The 18,391-nt window shown below is 44.8% G+C and overlaps 1 protein-coding gene across 1 annotated transcript in view; it reads left to right on the top strand.

Annotated features, from left to right (window-relative positions):
* LOC137654010 (uncharacterized) overlaps positions 1 to 18,391 on the top strand; it is a 107,065-nt gene that overhangs the window by 51,729 nt on the left and 36,945 nt on the right. Inside the window, exons 4-6 of the mRNA XM_068387644.1 lie at positions 7,954 to 9,150; positions 11,002 to 11,607; positions 14,306 to 15,382. Of these exons, the coding sequence (XP_068243745.1) occupies positions 7,954 to 9,150; positions 11,002 to 11,607; positions 14,306 to 15,382 (2,880 nt within the window). The remainder of the gene's footprint in view (positions 1 to 7,953; positions 9,151 to 11,001; positions 11,608 to 14,305; positions 15,383 to 18,391) is intronic.

Raw genomic sequence — 18,391 nt, 5'->3', positions numbered from 1 at the left:
CATGCAGCATGCTCTGCATACCTTACAGCATGCTCCGCATACCATGCAGCATGCTCTGCATACCTTACAGCATGCTCCGCATACCATGCAGCATGAGCCGCATACCTTACAGCATGCTCCGCATACCATACCGCATGCTCCTCAACCCACCGCAGCCCCTCCCACGCTCCAGCACTCTGCTTTTGTTGTTGCCAGCTCCCACACTCCGACTGCGGAGAAGGTTGACGATGCACCCGTGGGCCTACACCTCCCACGGTTGTGCGCCCGGCATGGCTTCCTGCTCTCACACTCTTGTTGTGAGAGCTCCTCCACCCATGCACAAGTCAACCCTGCCAGATGTATGATGACTCCCACACACAGAGCACTCCGTTGCCGTGCGTGAGCTACCACAAGCTGCCGTGTTTTGACACGGTGTGTCAGCCTCCGCAACACACTGTGGTTACCGCCACTCGCCAGCAGCAAACTAATCAGTCAGGAGTTGAGGCTTCCCCACACAACTTTGGTTGTTGCCAACTCACAAACTGTCATACAGTTACATGACGTTGCCTTCTGGTCTGCTACTTATACACCAGTGCTGTATGTCCTCACGCTCCTGTTGTGGTTGACAGTTCAGTTTTTGACAGTTCACAGACTGTCAAGCAGTTTCATACGTTGCCTTCTGGTCTGCTGCTTTTGCACCAGTGAAACCCTCACTGAGAGAACCTAGCTTTTCTCGAATATGGTTCCTGTAGATGAGAAAGTGCTGTTCTCCCTCCTTCTGATATTCCCTTGAGGACTCTGTCATTTGGAGAGGAGCCTTAAGCTGCTTAGCCTCCTATGGACTTTTATTTAAGCATAACATGCTTCCAGGGAGGGTAAATGGTTCCGCTTCAGTCGCTAACCCCGTCTGTTGCCACACCTGCTCCCATAGACCTTGGGCTTTGTTGCAAGACATGCAGTCCAAGCTTAGTCCTTGATAGAGGATTTTTTTACGGAGTCAGTGTGTCACTGGGAAGACGTTCAACAACCAGCAGAGGTGACTTGTTGTGACGCAGTGCGGCAACCTCAGCAACCCGATAAGGAGTTGTCTGTACTACCCAGACAGTCTAGACAGTTTCGGGTTGTCGCTGTACTTCCTCGGTTTCCCATGGTTGACAGTTCACAGACTGTGCAGCAGTACCATGATCTTGTGTCCGGCTCCGTCACGCATCCACCAGTGCGACCGGATTCAGCGAGTCAGACGTTGCCCACTCCGTTGCCGTTTCCTCATCAGTTTCGGATGAGGAACCCTCTGATGAGGACATGGCTGAACGAGAAGATCAATCCCCAGCCCTGCTATCCATCCAGAAGATGCTGAAGAAGGAATACGGCCCTGTCAGGCTGTGGATGAGTCTGGTTAGGACACTGTCATCCGTGGTGCATTTGGTGTCCCTTGGAAGACTACACCTCCGTCCTCTTCGGTTTCATCTAGCTCTTCACTGGAAAAGGACAAGACGCTACAAGCGGTCTCGATCCCGGTTTCCGGAAGATAAGTCTGGTCTAACCTGAGGAAAGGACTTTATCAACCTTTTATAGGGTCTTCCCTTGACTGTTCAGACTCCCAACCACGTTCTCTTCTCAGACGCATCGGACGTAGGCTGGGGTGCGACCTTAGGCGGTAGGGAATGCTCGGGATTATGGAACTCGCGTCAAAGGACAATGCATTTTAACTGCAAGAAGCTTCTGGCAGTAAGTCTGACCTGGAAAAGCTTCAGGTCTCTCCTTCAAGACAAAGTAATGGAGGTCAACACGGACAACTCCCTGCTTTGATGTTCATCTCCTAGCAAGGAGGGACCTACTCTCTGACATGGTGCGAGTTCGCTAGTGACCTCCTCTCCTGTTCAACAGGTCTTGACTTTTCACTAGTAACAAATTTCTTCCAAGGCAACTTGAATGTCTTAGCAGTTTGTCTCAGTAGGAAGGGACAATAATTCCAACATATTGGACCCTCCACAGAGATGTATGCAAGAGACTTTGGGTCACTTGGGGCCATCCAACCATGGATCTCTTCGCAACCTCGATGTCCAAGAGGCTCTCAACAGACCCAGCAGTGGTTCTTTTAGATGCCTTTCTACTAGATTAGTCTCATCTAGATCTATATGCATTCCCTCCGTTCTAGTTTGTCAACAAGGTACTGCAGAAGTTCGCCTCTCACGTTGGGACAAAGTTGACACTAGTTGCTTCCCTCTGGCCCGCGAGAGAATAACTTACCGAGGTACTTCGATGGCTAGTAGACGTTCCCAGAACTCTTCCCCTAAGGGTGGACCTGCTACGTCTGCCACGCGTAAGAAGGTACTCCAAGGCCTCCACGCTCTTCGTCTCACTGCCTTCAGAGTATCGAAAGACTCTCGAGAACTAGAGGTTTTTCGAAGGAGGCAACCAGAGCGATTGTTAGAGCAAGGAGAACATCCACCCTTAGAGTCTACCAATCGAAGTGGGGAATCTTCCTAAACTGGTGCAAGTCAGTATCCGTATCCTCGACCAGTACCTCTGTAACTCAAATAGCTGACTTCCTCTTATATCTGAGAAAAGAGCGATCTCTTTCAGCTCCCACTTTCAAGGGTTACAGAAGCTTGTTGGCATCAGTCTTCCGTCACAGAGGCTTAGATCTTTTTAACAATAAAGATCTACAGGACCTCCTTAAGTCTTTTGAGACCACGAAGGAGCGTCGTTTGGTTACACCTGGTTGGAATTTAGACGTGGTTCTAAGATTCCTTATGTTAGACAGGTTCGAACCACTTCAATCAGCCTCCCTGAAAGATCTCACCTTTAAGACTCTTTTCCTGATATGCTTTACCAGCTAAAAGAGTCAGTGAGATTCATGCCTTCAGCAAGAACATCGGATTTTCATCCGAAACGGCTACATGTTCTACATCTTGGTTTTCTAGCCAAACACGAGCTGCCTTCTCGGCCTTGACCAATATCGTTCGTTATTCCAAACTTATCGATATGGTTGGAAAGGAACTAGAAAGAGTATTATGTCCTGTAGAGCTCTTAAGTTCTTTTTTAAAAACCTTTATGAGGCCCGTCTGAAGCTTTATGGTGTTCAGTTAAGAATTCATCTTTGCCTATGTCAGAGAATTCTTTATCCTATTATTTTCAGACTGTTAATACGAGAAGCTCATTCCCTTCTGAATGAGGAAGACCAAGCTTGGCTGAAGGTAAGGACACACGAAGTTAGAGCTATCACAACTTCCGTGACCTTTTAATAAAATAGATCTCTGCAAAATATTTTCGACGCAACCTTTTGGAAAAGCTAATCAGTGTTCGCGTCTTTTATCTTAAGAATGTCCAGTCTCTTTACGAGAACTGCTACACTCTGGGACCATTCGTAGCAACGAGTGCAGTAGTGGTGGGGGCTCCACCACTACAATTCCCTAATTCCAGAACCTTTTTAATCTTTCTCTTGAAATATTTCTGGGTTGTCCGGAAGGCTAAGAAGCCTTCCGCATCCTGGTTGATTTGGCGGGTGGTCAAATTCTTTCTTGAGAAGCGCCTAGATTAGAGGTTGTGATGAGGTCCTTTAGTATGGGTTGCAGCCCTTAATACTTCAGCACCTAGGAGTCGCTCAGCATCCTAAGAGGATCGCTAGGCTCAGTAAGGAAGACGTACTTAAAAAGGCAGAGTAATGGTTCAAGTCGACTTCCTTACCAGGTACTTATTTATTTTATGTTTGTTATTTTGAATAACGGCTAAAATAAGATACGGGATACTTAGCTTCTTTGTTAACATGTATGCTGGTCTCCACCCACCACCCTGGGTGTGAATCAGCTACATGATCATCGGGTAAGATTAATATTGAAAAATGTTATTTTCATTAGTAAAATAAATTTTTGAATATACTTACCCGATAATCATGAATTTAAGGACCCGCCCTTCCTCCCCATAGAGAACCAGTGGACCGAGGAGAAAATTGAGTTCTTGTTGACAAGAAGTACTTGAGTACCTGCTCACAGATGGCGCTGTTGTGTACACCCCCACCTGTATAGCGATCGCTGGCGTATCCCGACCGTAGATTTCTGTCGGGCAACAGAGTTGACAGCTACATGATCATCGGGTAAGTATATTCAAAAATTTATTTTACTAATGAAAATAACATTTTTCAAAGCTTCCTACAGTTTTTCATTTTTAGTTAAGTGTTAAGACTTCATATTTCTTTAAACATTATTGTGTTTAATTACAATTTATTAAAGCATGTTTGTATTCTACTTTTCAAATTTGGGAGCATTTCAATAATCAACAACTATTTTTGTTTTACTTTGGTGGGTAGTAGGTTGGCCAGGGCACCAGCCACCCGTTGAGATACTACCGCTAGAGAATTATGGGGTCCTTTGACTGGCCAGACAGGACTACATTGGATCCTTCTCTCTGGTTACAGTTAATTTTCCCCTTTGCCTACACATACACCGAATTGTCCGGCCTATTCTTTACATATTCTCCTCGCCTGACAACACTGAGATTACCAAACAAATTTTCTTCTCTCTAAGGGTTAACTACTGCACTTGAATCGGTCAGGGGCTACTTTCCTCTTGGTAAAGGTAGAAGGGACTCTTTTAGCTATGGTAAGCAGCTCTTATAGGAGGACACTCTGAAATCAAACCATTGTTCTCTAGTCTTTGGTAGGGCCATGACCTCTGTACCATGGTCTCCCACTGCCTTGGGTTAGAGTTCTCTTGCTTGAGGGTACACTTGGGCACACTGTTCTCTCTTGTTTCTCCTCCTCCTTGTTTTTTTAAAGTTTTTATAATTTATATAGGAAATATTTATTTTAATATTGTTGGTGTTCTTAAAAACTATTAATTTTTTCCGTTTCCTTTCTTCACTGGGCTGTTTTTCCTGTTGGAGCCCCTAGGCTTATAGCATCCTGCTTTTCCAACTCGGGTTGCAGTCTAGCAAATGATAATGATTATAATGATAATAATAATAATCAGCTGATCTGAAGGTCCCACTACTGTATTGCTGTTTAGCGCGCATATGAATAATAAGACTAGTTTATGTAATTTCCTAACTTATTCAAAATCTTCATTATGAATATTAATTCACCACCAATATGTTACAGGGTACTATAGTTTTCATGGTAGTGGTTTGGCCAAGGCACCAGCCACCCATTGAGATACTACCGCTAGAGGGTTATGGGGTCTTTTGACTGTCCAGACAGTACTATATTTGATCCTTCTCTCTGGTTACGGTTCATTTTTCCTTGCCTACACACACAACTAATAGTCTGACTTATTCTTTACACATTCTCCTCTGTCCTCATACACCTGACAACATTGAGATTACCAAAGAATTCTTCACCCAAAGGGTTACTGCACTGTAATTGTTCATTGGCCACTTTCCTCATGTTAAGAGTAGAAGAGAGACTTTAGCTATGGTCAGCAGCTCTTCAAGGCAGACACTCCAAAATCAAACCATTGTTCTTTTGTCTTGGATAGTGCCAAAGCCTCTGTACGATGGTCTTCCACTGTCTTGGGTTAGAGTTCTCTTGCTTGAGGGTACACTCGGGCAAGCTGTTCTGTCTTGTTTTTCTTCCTCTTGTTGTTAAAGTTTTTATAGTTTATATTGGAGATACTTATTTCAATTTTTTATAGTTTATATTGGAGATACTTATTTCAATGTTGTTAACTCTTAAAAATTTTATTTTTTCTTATTTCCTTTCCTCACTGGGCTATTTTCCCTGTTGGAGCCCCTGGGCTTATAGCATCCGGCTTTTCCCAATAGGGTTGTAGCTTAGCAAGTTACTTTATAACCATTATTATTAGTTATCATCTAAATATGTTCATCTCTCTCTCTCTCTCTCTCTCTCTCTCTCTCTCTCTCTCTCTCTCTCTCTCTCTCTCTCTCTCTCTCTCTCTCTCTCTTCTCTTCTCTTCTCTTCTCTTCTCTTCTCTCTCATATATATATCTATCTTTTTGCAAGCTCCTCTTACCACCAGGAATTAAGGGTTAACATATTGTACAATCTCTTCTTGTTTGAAGGAATTTCAATTGAAGCTTGGTTAAGCGTTTAAATAATTTTATTCTATTTTTTAAATTATAGTTTTGCTGGGTTCCACCCCATGTGAGACTAACAAAGCAAGGCTTTGTTAAATTTCCTTCAAATAGATGCCAACTTTTCTGTAGTGATTTCAAGCCACGATTTAGGTCCCAATTCAAATCGTCTGACAAGATAGCAAGTGACTTGCTAATGGAAATAAAATGAAGATCATGAGTGCCTTATCTTCTCAAAAGTATGGAAATAAACTCAGGACATGGGAGACAGCACCATGCCTATCATGTATAGGGCACATTCACCTATCACATAAAACTTGTGTAGATAGATTTGTCTCCTTGACAGCGAGGCATTTGCTAGATTAATAGCCCAGCCTTGGGGATCTGAGAGATCATCACCTCTCCAAGGCTTGTTGTAGGGATATAATTTCTTTGCAAAGGCTTTTTTTAGAGATGCTACTGCCATTTTAAAATTAAATCCAGAAAATTGTCATCCACAAAAGACAATGATTGTATTTTTATTTTTTGTTTTCATTTTACTGTACTGATAATGGATATTAATCTCCTTAGACAAATTTTAAATCATTCAATCAGTAAAGTTTTAATACAATTTTTTTCATATGTTGTTAAAGTTATTACCTAGACTACAAATAAATATTTTTATAACAGATAAGGTTCAGTATCTTGCATGCTCCTTCTTGACCCTCTGGTTGACTTCAAGGTTCTAAAGACTTTTTTTTTTAAACACAAGACTTACCCGGTAGTTATATATATAGCTTACGCCCCCGACATCAACGGCAGAAAATTTGAAACTCGCGCCAACCGCCAGTTGGATAGCCAGGTGTACCACCCCTGCATCCTAGCGAGGTACCTGGGAACCATTCCAGTGACCCTCATATATTCCCTGCCGTCGCTAGCGGCGACATGTGAATTCTACTCCGTCATTACTGATCGTTTTTTTGGTGAAGTACAAATCTTTGGTTATTGACTCCTGCTTGTTATTGATCTCGCTTTGGATATTTCTTGATTTTGTTTGGATTAGAAGACTTTTGACCTTTGCTTGTCTGAATTCTCTTTAAAATTTCAAAATGGCCACCCCCCTATAACTTTTAGGTTATGTGTGACTAGTGGGTGTAAGATCCGAATGGCTAAAGCCTCTCTTGACCCCCATTCTCTCTGTGTTGCATGTAGAGGTAAAGAGTGTGATTTAGGTGATCGCTATGATGAATGTGTTTTACTGTCAGAGCATGAATGGATTGAGTTTGATAGATACAGACGTAAACTCAAAAGGGATAGATTGAGGCGTAGTTCTTCTCGCTCATCTAGAGATATTTCCTCTTCCCATGTCATTAATCCTATTCCTTCACCTGTAGTGGTAGATCCCGATCCCACTATTGCAATTGTTAATGAACCTTCACTAAAAGATATGTTAGTGGCGATTCAAGCTCTTGGCGCTAAAGTTGAATCTTCGGCTGCGGACAGGACACAGTTGATGTCCGATGTGCAACAATTAAAAGGTGAAAGTGCAAGTGCAAGTGCAGTGAAGTTAGGTGCAGTGGAAGGTGCGCCTGCTCGTGTCTGTCGTCCTCCTAGTCCTAGACCTCTTCCAAGCTCCCCAACCCCTGGGAGAAGGAATGTCGAAAGGCGAAAGGAGACGAGAGGCTTTAACAAACGAGCAGACGTCCCCTCGAACGTACCTGTGGGCGCCTCCCAGGACGTTCGCCCTCACCATTGGAAAGGTGAGGTTAAGTGTTTTTCGTCGTCTTCGGATGACCCCTTGCCTAAAAGAGGCTGGAAGCTTGCTTCCAGACCTCCTAAGAGGACCTATGATAAGGCCTATTGACGTCCTGCTAGTTCAAAACCTGGGTGTAGTCACTGGGATACTCCAGAGCCATTTGAAAGTCCTCCGATAAAACGTCCTTATAGAACGCTGGACATTTCCAAGGATCCTTCTATGAACCCAAGACCAGGCTTAACCTCATTCCAAGCTCCCAATCAGCCTTCAGACTGGTTTTCACCTTCTAGGCGCTCTGTTCCGTTTAGTGATGAGGAGAAAGTTTGGATTTCATCACTGATTTCACAACGTTCGGATCCTAACTTTGTCATGCTTCAAGACATGCAAAGCAGGCTCTCGTCCTTTATGCAAACATACCAGCGTAGCGACAAATCTCATATCAGCACACGTGACAGTTTTGGTCGTGATCGGAACAGCAAACTAGGACGTGTTCTCGAACGCCCGGGTAATCGAGGATCTAAGCTTCCTGCTAGCCGCTTTAAACGTCCTTTAGGAAGTGATCGTGATCGCTCTCCTAAGTCCGCAGTCGACAGTTCTTTTATTGAACGCGAACGAGACAGTGTGCTCGTATGTTCTTCTAAGAAAGACGTCCAACGTCCTATTAAACAGGTTATTGAACGTCCTTGCAAACGTGTTACCGAACGTCCTGTTAAACAGGCTAATGTTCGTTCTTTGGAAAAGTCTTTCGAATGTCCTTCGATACAGGATCCTGGACTTCCTACGAAACAGGCTGCCGATCCTCCTTCGGAACAGGCTGCCGAACGTCCTTACAAACAGGCTACCGAACGTCCTTACAAACAGGCTGCCAAACGTCTTATAATTCAGGAAGTTTCTCTCTCCGCCAATTATTTTAGTGAACGTCCTTCAGGTCGTGTTTCCGGAAGGATAACAGTTGAACGAGTCACTGAACAACAAGCGGTTCGTAGTACCGAACGCTTGTCAGAAGTTGACAGCAAGTGTTTTTCAGAATATGATCCTGAACGTCCTATCCCTTATCATTTTTCGGATGTTAGTTTGGATTACGATGATGAGGCTCATTCTTTTCAAGACATCGATACAGTTCATGTACAGGAACTTCTTGTCTCCGATCGAGCTGATCGTGAGCATTCGGATGAGCCGCAAACAACTCTGCCGCCTGTTTCTATTCGCAATGAGCCTATTTCTATTGCTGTTGGCACTCAGGATATTTCTGAAAGAGAAACTGCTCTTAACCCTACTGCTCCCGAAGGAACGTTGCAAGAGAAGGAAGTAGAAGGCCAGCTTTCTCCTATGGAGTTCCATGATGTTTCAGAAGACGAGGACTCAATTTCTTTCCGTCATTCTGCTGATCTGAAAAAACTAATGAAAGTTTTTACGGAAGAGTTTTCAGACTTTTTTGTGCCTGTGGCTCCGCGTTCGCCTCCGTCTGAGTTTACTCTTGGGAAAGCCTCTAAGAAAGCCCGCTTTACTAAGATGGTATTATCGCGCTCGTCTAAGAGAGCTCTTAAATTGATGGGTGACTGGTTACAGTCTAAGAAAGCCTTAGGAAAGACAGCTTTTTCCTTTCCTCCAGCTAGACTGGCTTCGAAGTCGAGTATCTGGTACGAGACAGGAGAAGTTCTCGGCCTGGGGATTCCTGACTCTGCCCAGGGAGATTTCTCAAGCTTCGTAGACGCTCCTCGTCGGTCGGCCATGAAAAGGACCAAGATTTTTTGGTCTACTTCAGAGATGGACCACCTTCTCAAGGGAATTTTTCGAGCCTTTGAAGTTTTTAACTTTTTAGACTGGACACTTGGGGCTTTGGGTAAAAAAGTTGAGACTTTTAAAGAGGGGGATACCTCTGCCCTGGTCTATTTGATGTTGTGCATGGACAAAGCTTTGAGGGATGGTTCTAACGAACTTGCAGCTCTATTTTCTGCAGGCATTCTTAAGAAAAGAGATCAACTTTGCTCTTTTCTTTCGCCGGGGGTTACTCCCTTCCAGAAGTCCGAGCTTTTGTACGCTCCTCTTTCTCCATTGCTGTTCCCACAAAAACTTATCAGGGCGATTTCTGCAGCCTTAGCTCAAAAGGCTACTCAGGATCTTGTCTCCAAGACAGCTAGAAAGGCTCTTCCTCCCTCTTTTACCAGTCGCAAGCCTAAGGAAGAAACTCCCAAGTTTTCCCAGCCCTTTCGAGGGAGATCTTCCAGCAGGGGTAGTTCCAGACCTGATGCTAGAAGGAGTAAGAGAAGAGGCTTCAGAGCATCTCGAAGCAGAGTCTGACTGCTTTCGCCTTCAGGCAGTAGGTGCCAGACTACTCAAATTCTGGCAAGCGTGGGAGAAGAGAGGAGCAGATCAGTGGTCTATCCAGATCTTGAAGGAGGGTTACAAGATCCCCTTTCTAGGGAGCCCTCCTCTGGTCTTAGTTCCTGTGGATCTCTCTCCCAGATACAGAGAGGAGGCAAAGAGACAAGCTCTATCGAACCAAGTGTCTCTTATCTTAGAAAAGGGGGCCATAGAGAAGGTACAGGATATTTGTTCACCGGGTTTCTACAACCGTCTATTCCTGGTACCCAAGAACTCGGGGGGATGACGTCCAGTTCTGGACGTGAGTGCGCTGAACAAGTTCATCATGAAAACTAAGTTCTCCATGGAGACTTCAAAGTCAGTGCTAGCAGCAGTAAGGAAGGGCGACTGGATGGTCTCATTAGACCTTCAGGACGCCTACTTCCACATCCCTATCCATCCGAGCTTCAGACCCTACCTAAGGTTCGTTCTCATGGGAGATGTCTTCCAATTCAGAGCCCTATGCTTCGGCTTTGCACAGCACCTCAGATCTTTACGAAGCTCATGCTGAATGTGGCAAAGATCCTCCATTCAAGGGGCATAAGAGCCTCCCTGTATCTCAACGATTGGCTTCTCAGAGCGCACTCTTACGATCACTGCCTGAAGGATCTTCAGACAACCTTGGACCTTGCGAAAGAACTGGGTCTCCTTATAAACAAGGAAAAGTCTCTCTTGGTTCCATCTCAAGAGATTTTATATTTAGGGATGACGATACGGAGTCAGATTTTTTGGGCTTTTCCGTCTCCCTTAAGGATAGAGCAAGCCAAGTTGAAACTAAGATCGTTTCAAAGCAAGAAAGTACGTTCAGCAAGGAAATGGATGAGTCTTGTAGGAACCCTCTCCTCCTTGGAACAATTTGTTCCACTAGGAAGACTGAATCTTCGTCCTCTCCAGTTCCATCTCAACAGCCATTGGGACAAGGAGGGGGACTTAGAAACGATGTCCATTCCTAACATGAACCCCATCAAAGACTGCCTTCGGTGGTGGGAAGAACCAAACAAGTTCCAGGAAGGTCTCGACTTACCAATGAAGAGCCCAGACCTTGTGTTATGCTCCGACGCCTTGGGCACAGGATGGGGAGCAACCCTAAACAAGTTAGAAGTCTCGGGACTATGGTCAGAGACCCAAAAATCCTTGCATATAAACCACAAGGAGTTGTTGGCAGTTCTTTTAGCCCTCAAAAGTTTCGAGGAATTAGTCACCAACAAAGTGGTTCAGGTCAATGCGGACAACACGACAGCATTGGCATACATCTCAAAGCAAGGGGGGACACACTCGATATCTCTGTACGAAACGTCAAAGAATCTCCTGGTGTGGGCAAGAGAGGAACGTTATACTTCGGACAAGATTCATTCAAGGGGAGAAAAACGTAATGGCAGACAGCCTCAGCAGACGAAATCAGATCCTTCCAACAGAGTGGACTCTCAACCTTCATGTGTGCAAGAGCTTGTGGCGTCTTTGGGGTCGCCCATGCATAGATCTTTTCGCAACCTCGAAGAGGTTAGAGGCGTATTGCTCCCCTGCTCCGGATCCAGAAGCAGTCCACATAGACGCTTTTCTTTTGGACTGGGCCAATCTAGATCTGTATGCCTTCCCACCTTACAAGATCCTGTACAAAGTAGTACAGAAATTTGTGACATCCAGAGGAACCAGGATGACCCTAGTGGCTCCCTATTAGCCGTCAAGAGAATGGTTCACAGAGATACTGGAATGGGTGATAGACACTCCAAGAATTCTTCCATTAAGAGTAGATCTACTCAGACAACCCCACTTAGAAAGATTCCATCAAAATCTCCACGTTCTTCAGCTGACTGCCTTCAGACTATCGAAAGACTGGCTAGATCTAGAGGCTTTTCGAAGGAGGCCGCTCAAGCTATTGCAAGAGCAAGAAGGACTTCGACTATCAAAGTCTATCAATCTAAGTGGCAGGTTTTTAGAGTGGTGTAGAATCAACTCTCTTTCCTCATCCAGTACCTCTGTAGCTCAAATTGCGGATTTCCTGCTATATCTTCGAATGAAGTGCAATTTCTCCTCCTCTACTATTAAAGGCTATAGGAGTATGTTAGCTACTGTGTTTAGGCATCGAAACCTTGACCTTTCTGGCAATAAGGATCTGCAAGAACTTCTAGTCTTTCGAGACTTCAAAACAACAAAACCAAGATTCTCCAGCCTGGAATTTGGATATTGTTTTGAAGTATCTTATGAGCGACAGGTTTGAGCCACTGGGTTCAACTTCTTTGAAAGACCTTACTATGAAGACTTTATTTTTGGTCAGTCTTGCAACAGCCAAAAGAGTGAGTGAAATTCATGCGTTTAGCAAAAGCGTTGGATTTCGTAATGGTAAAGCTGTCTGTTCCTTACAATTAGGCTTTCTTGCCAAAAATGAACACCCTTCTCAGCCTTGGCCCAAAGCATTCGAGATTCAAAATCTTACGGATCTGGTTGGAGATGAGGTAGAAAGAGTCTTATGCCCAGTAAGAGCTCTGAGATGCTACTTGGAGAGAACAAAAGATTTACGAGGCAAGTCTGAATCTTTGTGGTGTTCAGTCAAAAAGCCCTCTTTACAAATGTCTAAAAATGCCTTGTCATATTTTGTCAGGCTTTTGATTAAGGAAGCTCATATTCATTGTAATGAATCAGACCTTGGACTTTTAAAGGTCAAGACTCATGAAGTCAGAGCGGTGGCAACGTCGGCAGCATTCAGGCAGAACAGATCTCTACAAAGCATAATGGACACAACCTTCTGGAGGAGCAAATCTGTGTTCGTATCATATTATTTGAAAGGTGTTCAGACTTGATACGAGGACTGTTACACTCTGGGTCCATTCGTAGCAGCGAGTGCAATAGTGAGTGAAGGATCCACCACTATATTCCCATAATCCCCATAATCCCAATAACCTTTTCTTCTCTTGGTACTTTTAATTGTTTTTTTATGGTTGTTTGTGGAGATTGTCAGTCTTCCACAATCATTGATTTTGTCAGGTGGTCAAATTTGTTCCTTGAGAGCACCTGGAACTGGTTATTGGAGGAGGTTCTGTCATAATGAGGTTTTGACACCGTTTGAGTCCCTTCGAGATCTTCAGCCCCCTGGGAGGATCGCTAGATCTCATAAGGCTAGCAGACATAATGCGGCAGAGTATCATTGAAGTCAGCTTCCTTATCAGGTACGAACCCGTAAGTTTGTTTTTAATTAACTCTTAAGTAGAATTCCAGATATGCTAGCTGTCTCTAACCCTCCACCAAAGGTGTTAATCAGTTATATATATAACTACCGGGTAAGTTTTGTGTTTAAAAATGATATTTTCATTAATAAAATAAATTTTTGAACATACTTACCTGGTAGTTATATATAATTTTAGTCCCACCCTCCTCCCCTAAGGGGCATGGAATATATGAGGGTCACTGGAATGGTTCCCAGGTATCTTGCTAGGGTGCAGGGGTGGTACACCTGGCTATCCAACTGGCGGTTGGCGCGAGTTTCGAATTTTCTGCCGTTGACGTCAGGGATGTAAGCTATATATATAACTACCGGGTAAGTATGTTCAAAAAATTTTTATTAATGAAAATATCATTTTTAAAGAGGCAGCCTGTTGTCCTCCGTAAATAGCTATCAAAGTATCTTACGATTATTAGGCTTCAGAAGCAAATGCTTTATTGATTAGAAAATTTTCCCTCTGGTTTTACTCAACAACTTATTCTGTCTGATAATTTTAGTGCATTGGTATAAGTATAGATACAGAGTATTAGGTTGAAATACCACAATATGTTAAAGGGTATGGATTCAGAATTATAGGTTGGTGTGACTATAAAAATTTTACCTGTACTAAGGCCTCTTGTGATAAATGGATTTGTATAAAAAAAATTTTTATGCTATTAAGACTATTCTCCTCTTGTTTTTATCTTGAATTTTTAGCTTTGCATTCTGTAAAAGTTTTTCTTGTAAGCTAAATGTCTTTGTGTCTTGTTCTTTTGTAAATGTTTACAATTTGAAGTATGACAAACAATATTGCTAAAATTGTGCATATTTAAATAATTCTATAGCCAAGGTTTATGGAAATAGTTTTTGATATAAGAAATATGTTTGAAGTAACTTTATCTTTTTAATTTTTCTGGGACATATCCTGGAAAGCTTTATTGCTATTTTTTTTTTTACCTTGAATAAGATGGAATAATCAATGTTAAAAATTAATTTTTCCAGCTGAGGCGGGCAAGTGATCGTGAACTTATGGAAATGGGTATGGGGAAAGCAGCTGTGGCTAAGCTACGTCGGTATATCCCTAGTATGGAGACTAGTGCAAACCATCGCCCAAATGGATTTTCCAATCCCCCTCCCAACCCTCTTCCACAGTCTTCTCTGCATTCTCAGCACATTCCTTATTCAATGAGTTATGGTAGCTCACCACAGACTAATACAAATACATCTGTTTGCAACAGCTCTTCACCAAGTCCACAAACTGCTTTAGATCATCCATCCCCTTCTGGAACACCAAATCACATAAAGCCCAAAACACCATGTGTTGTAGATGATATTCAAAATTCTTCTGCAATATCTCCTAAAAACTCTCAGGTGCCTCCACAAAATACTGTTCAGGTTTTTCCTTTGGATGCATCTGGAAACTGTAGTAAAACATCCCCTGCGTTACATGTAACATCTTCACAACAAACTATATCCCATAATACAGCTTTGCCTTATTCCCAGTCTTCTAATATGAGCTCTACACCGGCCTCAAGTATTACCACAGCTGTGTCCGATGACGTATCATCATTAGCAGTTAGTGTCACTTGCACTGTGCCACCATCTCCTCTTTCAGCAAATGTTATAACTATAACCACCACTACAGTTAGCCTTTCATCCACCACCACTACCACTGCTAATATCACAACTACTACAAATGTCACTCAGTGCCATTCTTATACTGTATTACCTAGTCAGAAAATTTCTATGTCAGTAGGTACACCTACACCAAATACTTCTTCACCAAGTACATCTGTCGTCAGTAATCAGGGATCTCATGGTAGTAGTAATAGTACACACAGTTCTTTCTCAACAAATCAACCTCCTAGTGCTGTCCCTACATGTGTTTCACCATCAAATGGTGTTCCTCACTATATGAATACTCCTCCTCCTCCAATCCATCATAAAACTCCACCTTTACCCCCCGGCCAACACCGAACGCCGCCACCTCCATTAGGTGCACCACCTCGTACTCCTTCGCGAGAACCATCCACTTCTAGCACAAGCCCTGGTTTCATACCTTCTAGTGGCACCCAACATGTAAGTCCCACATTTTTTTTCTTGATGGTTGGTTAAATTTTGTTTGTTCAATAACTGGAATACAAACCAATTCTATTTATAAGGGTATTACTTTCGGCAAAGCTGAAAGGACGAGACATTAAAATTTAGCGAGGGTTACCTACCCATCCTGCTAGTTAGGGGGTAGTGGGTTAGCCTGCTATCCCTCCCACTCACACAGCTGTGATTGCGCTCACTTTGCTTTTGGCTCGGTTGAGTGCGATTGTCACCAACCTTCATCCTTTCCAACTTTTGGACTGGCGTTAATTGCTTTTTCCTTTTTGTTTTCATTGTGTGTGTGTGTGCTGTGTTCTTCTACGGCCATGCAAACTTGTTTGGGAACTAAAGGCCGCACCTGCGGGAAGTTTATGTCTGCCGTGGAAACGGATCCCCACAGCCTTTGTCCCGCCTGCAGAGGGGAGCGCTGCGACGAAAATAGTAAGTGTAGTGAGTGTCGGGAGTGGTCTTCCTTTCAGTGGGAAAGGTATGGGCATAGGCGGAAGAAGAAGTCTAAGCGGGATTCTTCCCCTTCGAAGCAGAAGAAACCCAAGGCATCTTCCTCCGCCCCCCGACCTTTCTCTAAAGCTCCTCGGAAGGCTTCTTCCTGGGGTGGGGGGGGAAACCTGTAGTAGCCAATTAACACCTGGCTAACCTCGGTTCAAGAGACTGTGCGGCCTCCCCTAGTGGGCTTGCCCCGGCTCTCCCTGAGTGAGGCTGTTTCTCTTTCTCCTCTGTTTCAGCTTTGGCCGTCGATGAGTTTGCTGGTAAACCTTCCAAGGAGGCATTGCTGCGGTTTTTGCACCGGGATGCTGGCCTTTAGCACGCATCAGCTTCCGATGTCGATCCCATATCTGTCATCGACATCATGGTGTCGGAGAGCTCTTCTGCTGCCCTGCCAGCTGCTCCTTTGGCTGCGTCTGCTTCTCTATCTTCTGCCGCCAAGGTCTTCACTCCTTCCCCTGACGAACATCCCTCGGGGGGAGAGCAAAGTCAGCAGCAGCTTCCAATGTCGATCCCATATCTGTCATCGACATCATGGTGTCGGAGAGCTCTTCTGCTGCCCTGCCAGCTGCTCCATTGGCTGCGTCTGCTTCTGTATCTTCTGCCGCCAAGTTCTTCACTCCTTCCCCTGACGAACATCCTTCTGGGGGAGAGCAAAGTCCGAGGCACGTGTCTCTGACAAGTATTTCCCTTTCGAGTAAAGGGTCTCGCATAGAGATTCCTCTTCGTAGGCCTACTGTCGGTCAGCCTGCTGATCCTATGCTTCTACATCCTCGCGTCGGCGGCAGGTGCCCTCGCCATGTCCATCATCCTCTTTGCCTTCAGGGTGCTCTTGCCTTGTCGGCCAAGAGACGTCTCATTCCCTCCACTCCTCGATCTTCTTCTTTGGAAGAAACTGTTCGACCTTCGCCTCCGTCTCCGATTTCATCTCGTCACTCTACGTGTCACCAGGCTCTTGCCCAACGTTCCCCTGCTGTACCACCTAACCAGTTGGTTACTTGAGAATCGTCTTCTCCATCCCTTTTAATGCGTGAATCGCCTGACCTTTGGCATGGAGCTACTTTCACAAAAACACGTCTAGCTTGTGAATCGCCTGACCATTATCATTAAGCAATTTCTCATGTACCACATAAGCGTGTGGTTACTCGTGAATCACTTACATCACTTCCAACACTTCCAACGCGTGAATTGCCTGACCATCGACAATGAACGACGTCCTATGCTCCACCTAAGCGATCGCTCGCTCGTGAATCACCTACACGTTCAACTTTTCTTCATGCTACCACCACGCGAGAATTGCTTCCACATCGCCTGCTCGTCAGCGTTTGCCTGCCCATCACCGTTCCCCTGCTCTTCAGTGATCGCCTGCTCGTCAGCGTTTGCCTGTTCAACAATGGTCACCTGCTCATCAGTGTTCATCTGCTTGTCGGCATTCACCTACTCATCAGCGATCGCCCATCCGACTGCATTCACCTCATAGACCTCACAAGTCAAGTAAACCTTTGCTGTCTCTAGAAACACACATCGATCATCCAACAAACCAGCATTTGTCCATACGCCAGAGTGTTCTCAAACCATCGCGTCGCTCTCCGGTGGAACGTATTCGCTCACCTGCTCGTGAACTTCTTCAATGCGATTCATCGCTCATCGGTCGGCCTTCATTCCTAGCAACGCGTGAGTCGCCTCCCCAGTGATTGTCATCAAACCGACCTGCCTCTCGGGCAGTAGTAATGATCGATCAGATGTTACCGTGGTATCGCTCTCCAACGCGGGAACACACTCCCTCCTATTGGTCTTCCAGCCTTCGATCTTCTCGTCGTGAACAGGAGGTTGCTCGTTGCTTCCCGACACTTCAGCGACCACCACATCCTCTTGCAAGAGAGGATCTCCAACTGCAACCACCAAAAGCAGTGGTTGTGGCCTCCAGAAAAGGTAGGGTGAGTAATGATCGTTCTCCGTCGCCCCATTCCCCTCCCCGCAAACGCGTAACGTCGCAGCTGCCGTGAAAGGAGGGAGGGAGCAAGTCTCAGGATTCCTAAACTCCCAGCGTTTAGAAGGGAAGCTGCTTCTATGGCCCTTAAATCCTCAGCATCGGTTGTGGAGACCCCTCGGAAGGACTGTTCATCCTCTCTCCCTTCGGGATCTATCGGAGAGTGGCTTCAATGAATAAGCAGCCATGGTTCAACGCCCTAGTTAGGGCAGTAACTCAAGCCTTCGCCAGCATGCTTCCTTCAGATACGTCTGAAGCCTCAGCGGGTTCAACCAATCCAGGACTTAGGACCACGACTGCTTCTTCCCCCCTGAAGAGGAAGAGGGGAACTCCTGGTAAGGTCTCTTCAACAAGAGTCAAGCTGACCCCGATTAAGACGCATAGAGGCAACCAAAGGGAAGAGTCATTGTCGTACTCTCCGTCACCGACGGAAAGACCCCAAGGAGAGAACATGGCTCACTTACAGTTCCTCGGTCTCTCCCTTCTGAGAAGGTCACGAC

Source organism: Palaemon carinicauda, chromosome 15 (assembly GCF_036898095.1).
Source record: "Palaemon carinicauda isolate YSFRI2023 chromosome 15, ASM3689809v2, whole genome shotgun sequence".
In the NCBI taxonomy this organism is placed as follows: Eukaryota; Metazoa; Arthropoda; class Malacostraca; order Decapoda; family Palaemonidae; genus Palaemon; species Palaemon carinicauda.
This window is presented reverse-complemented; position numbering and strand designations above follow the sequence as displayed.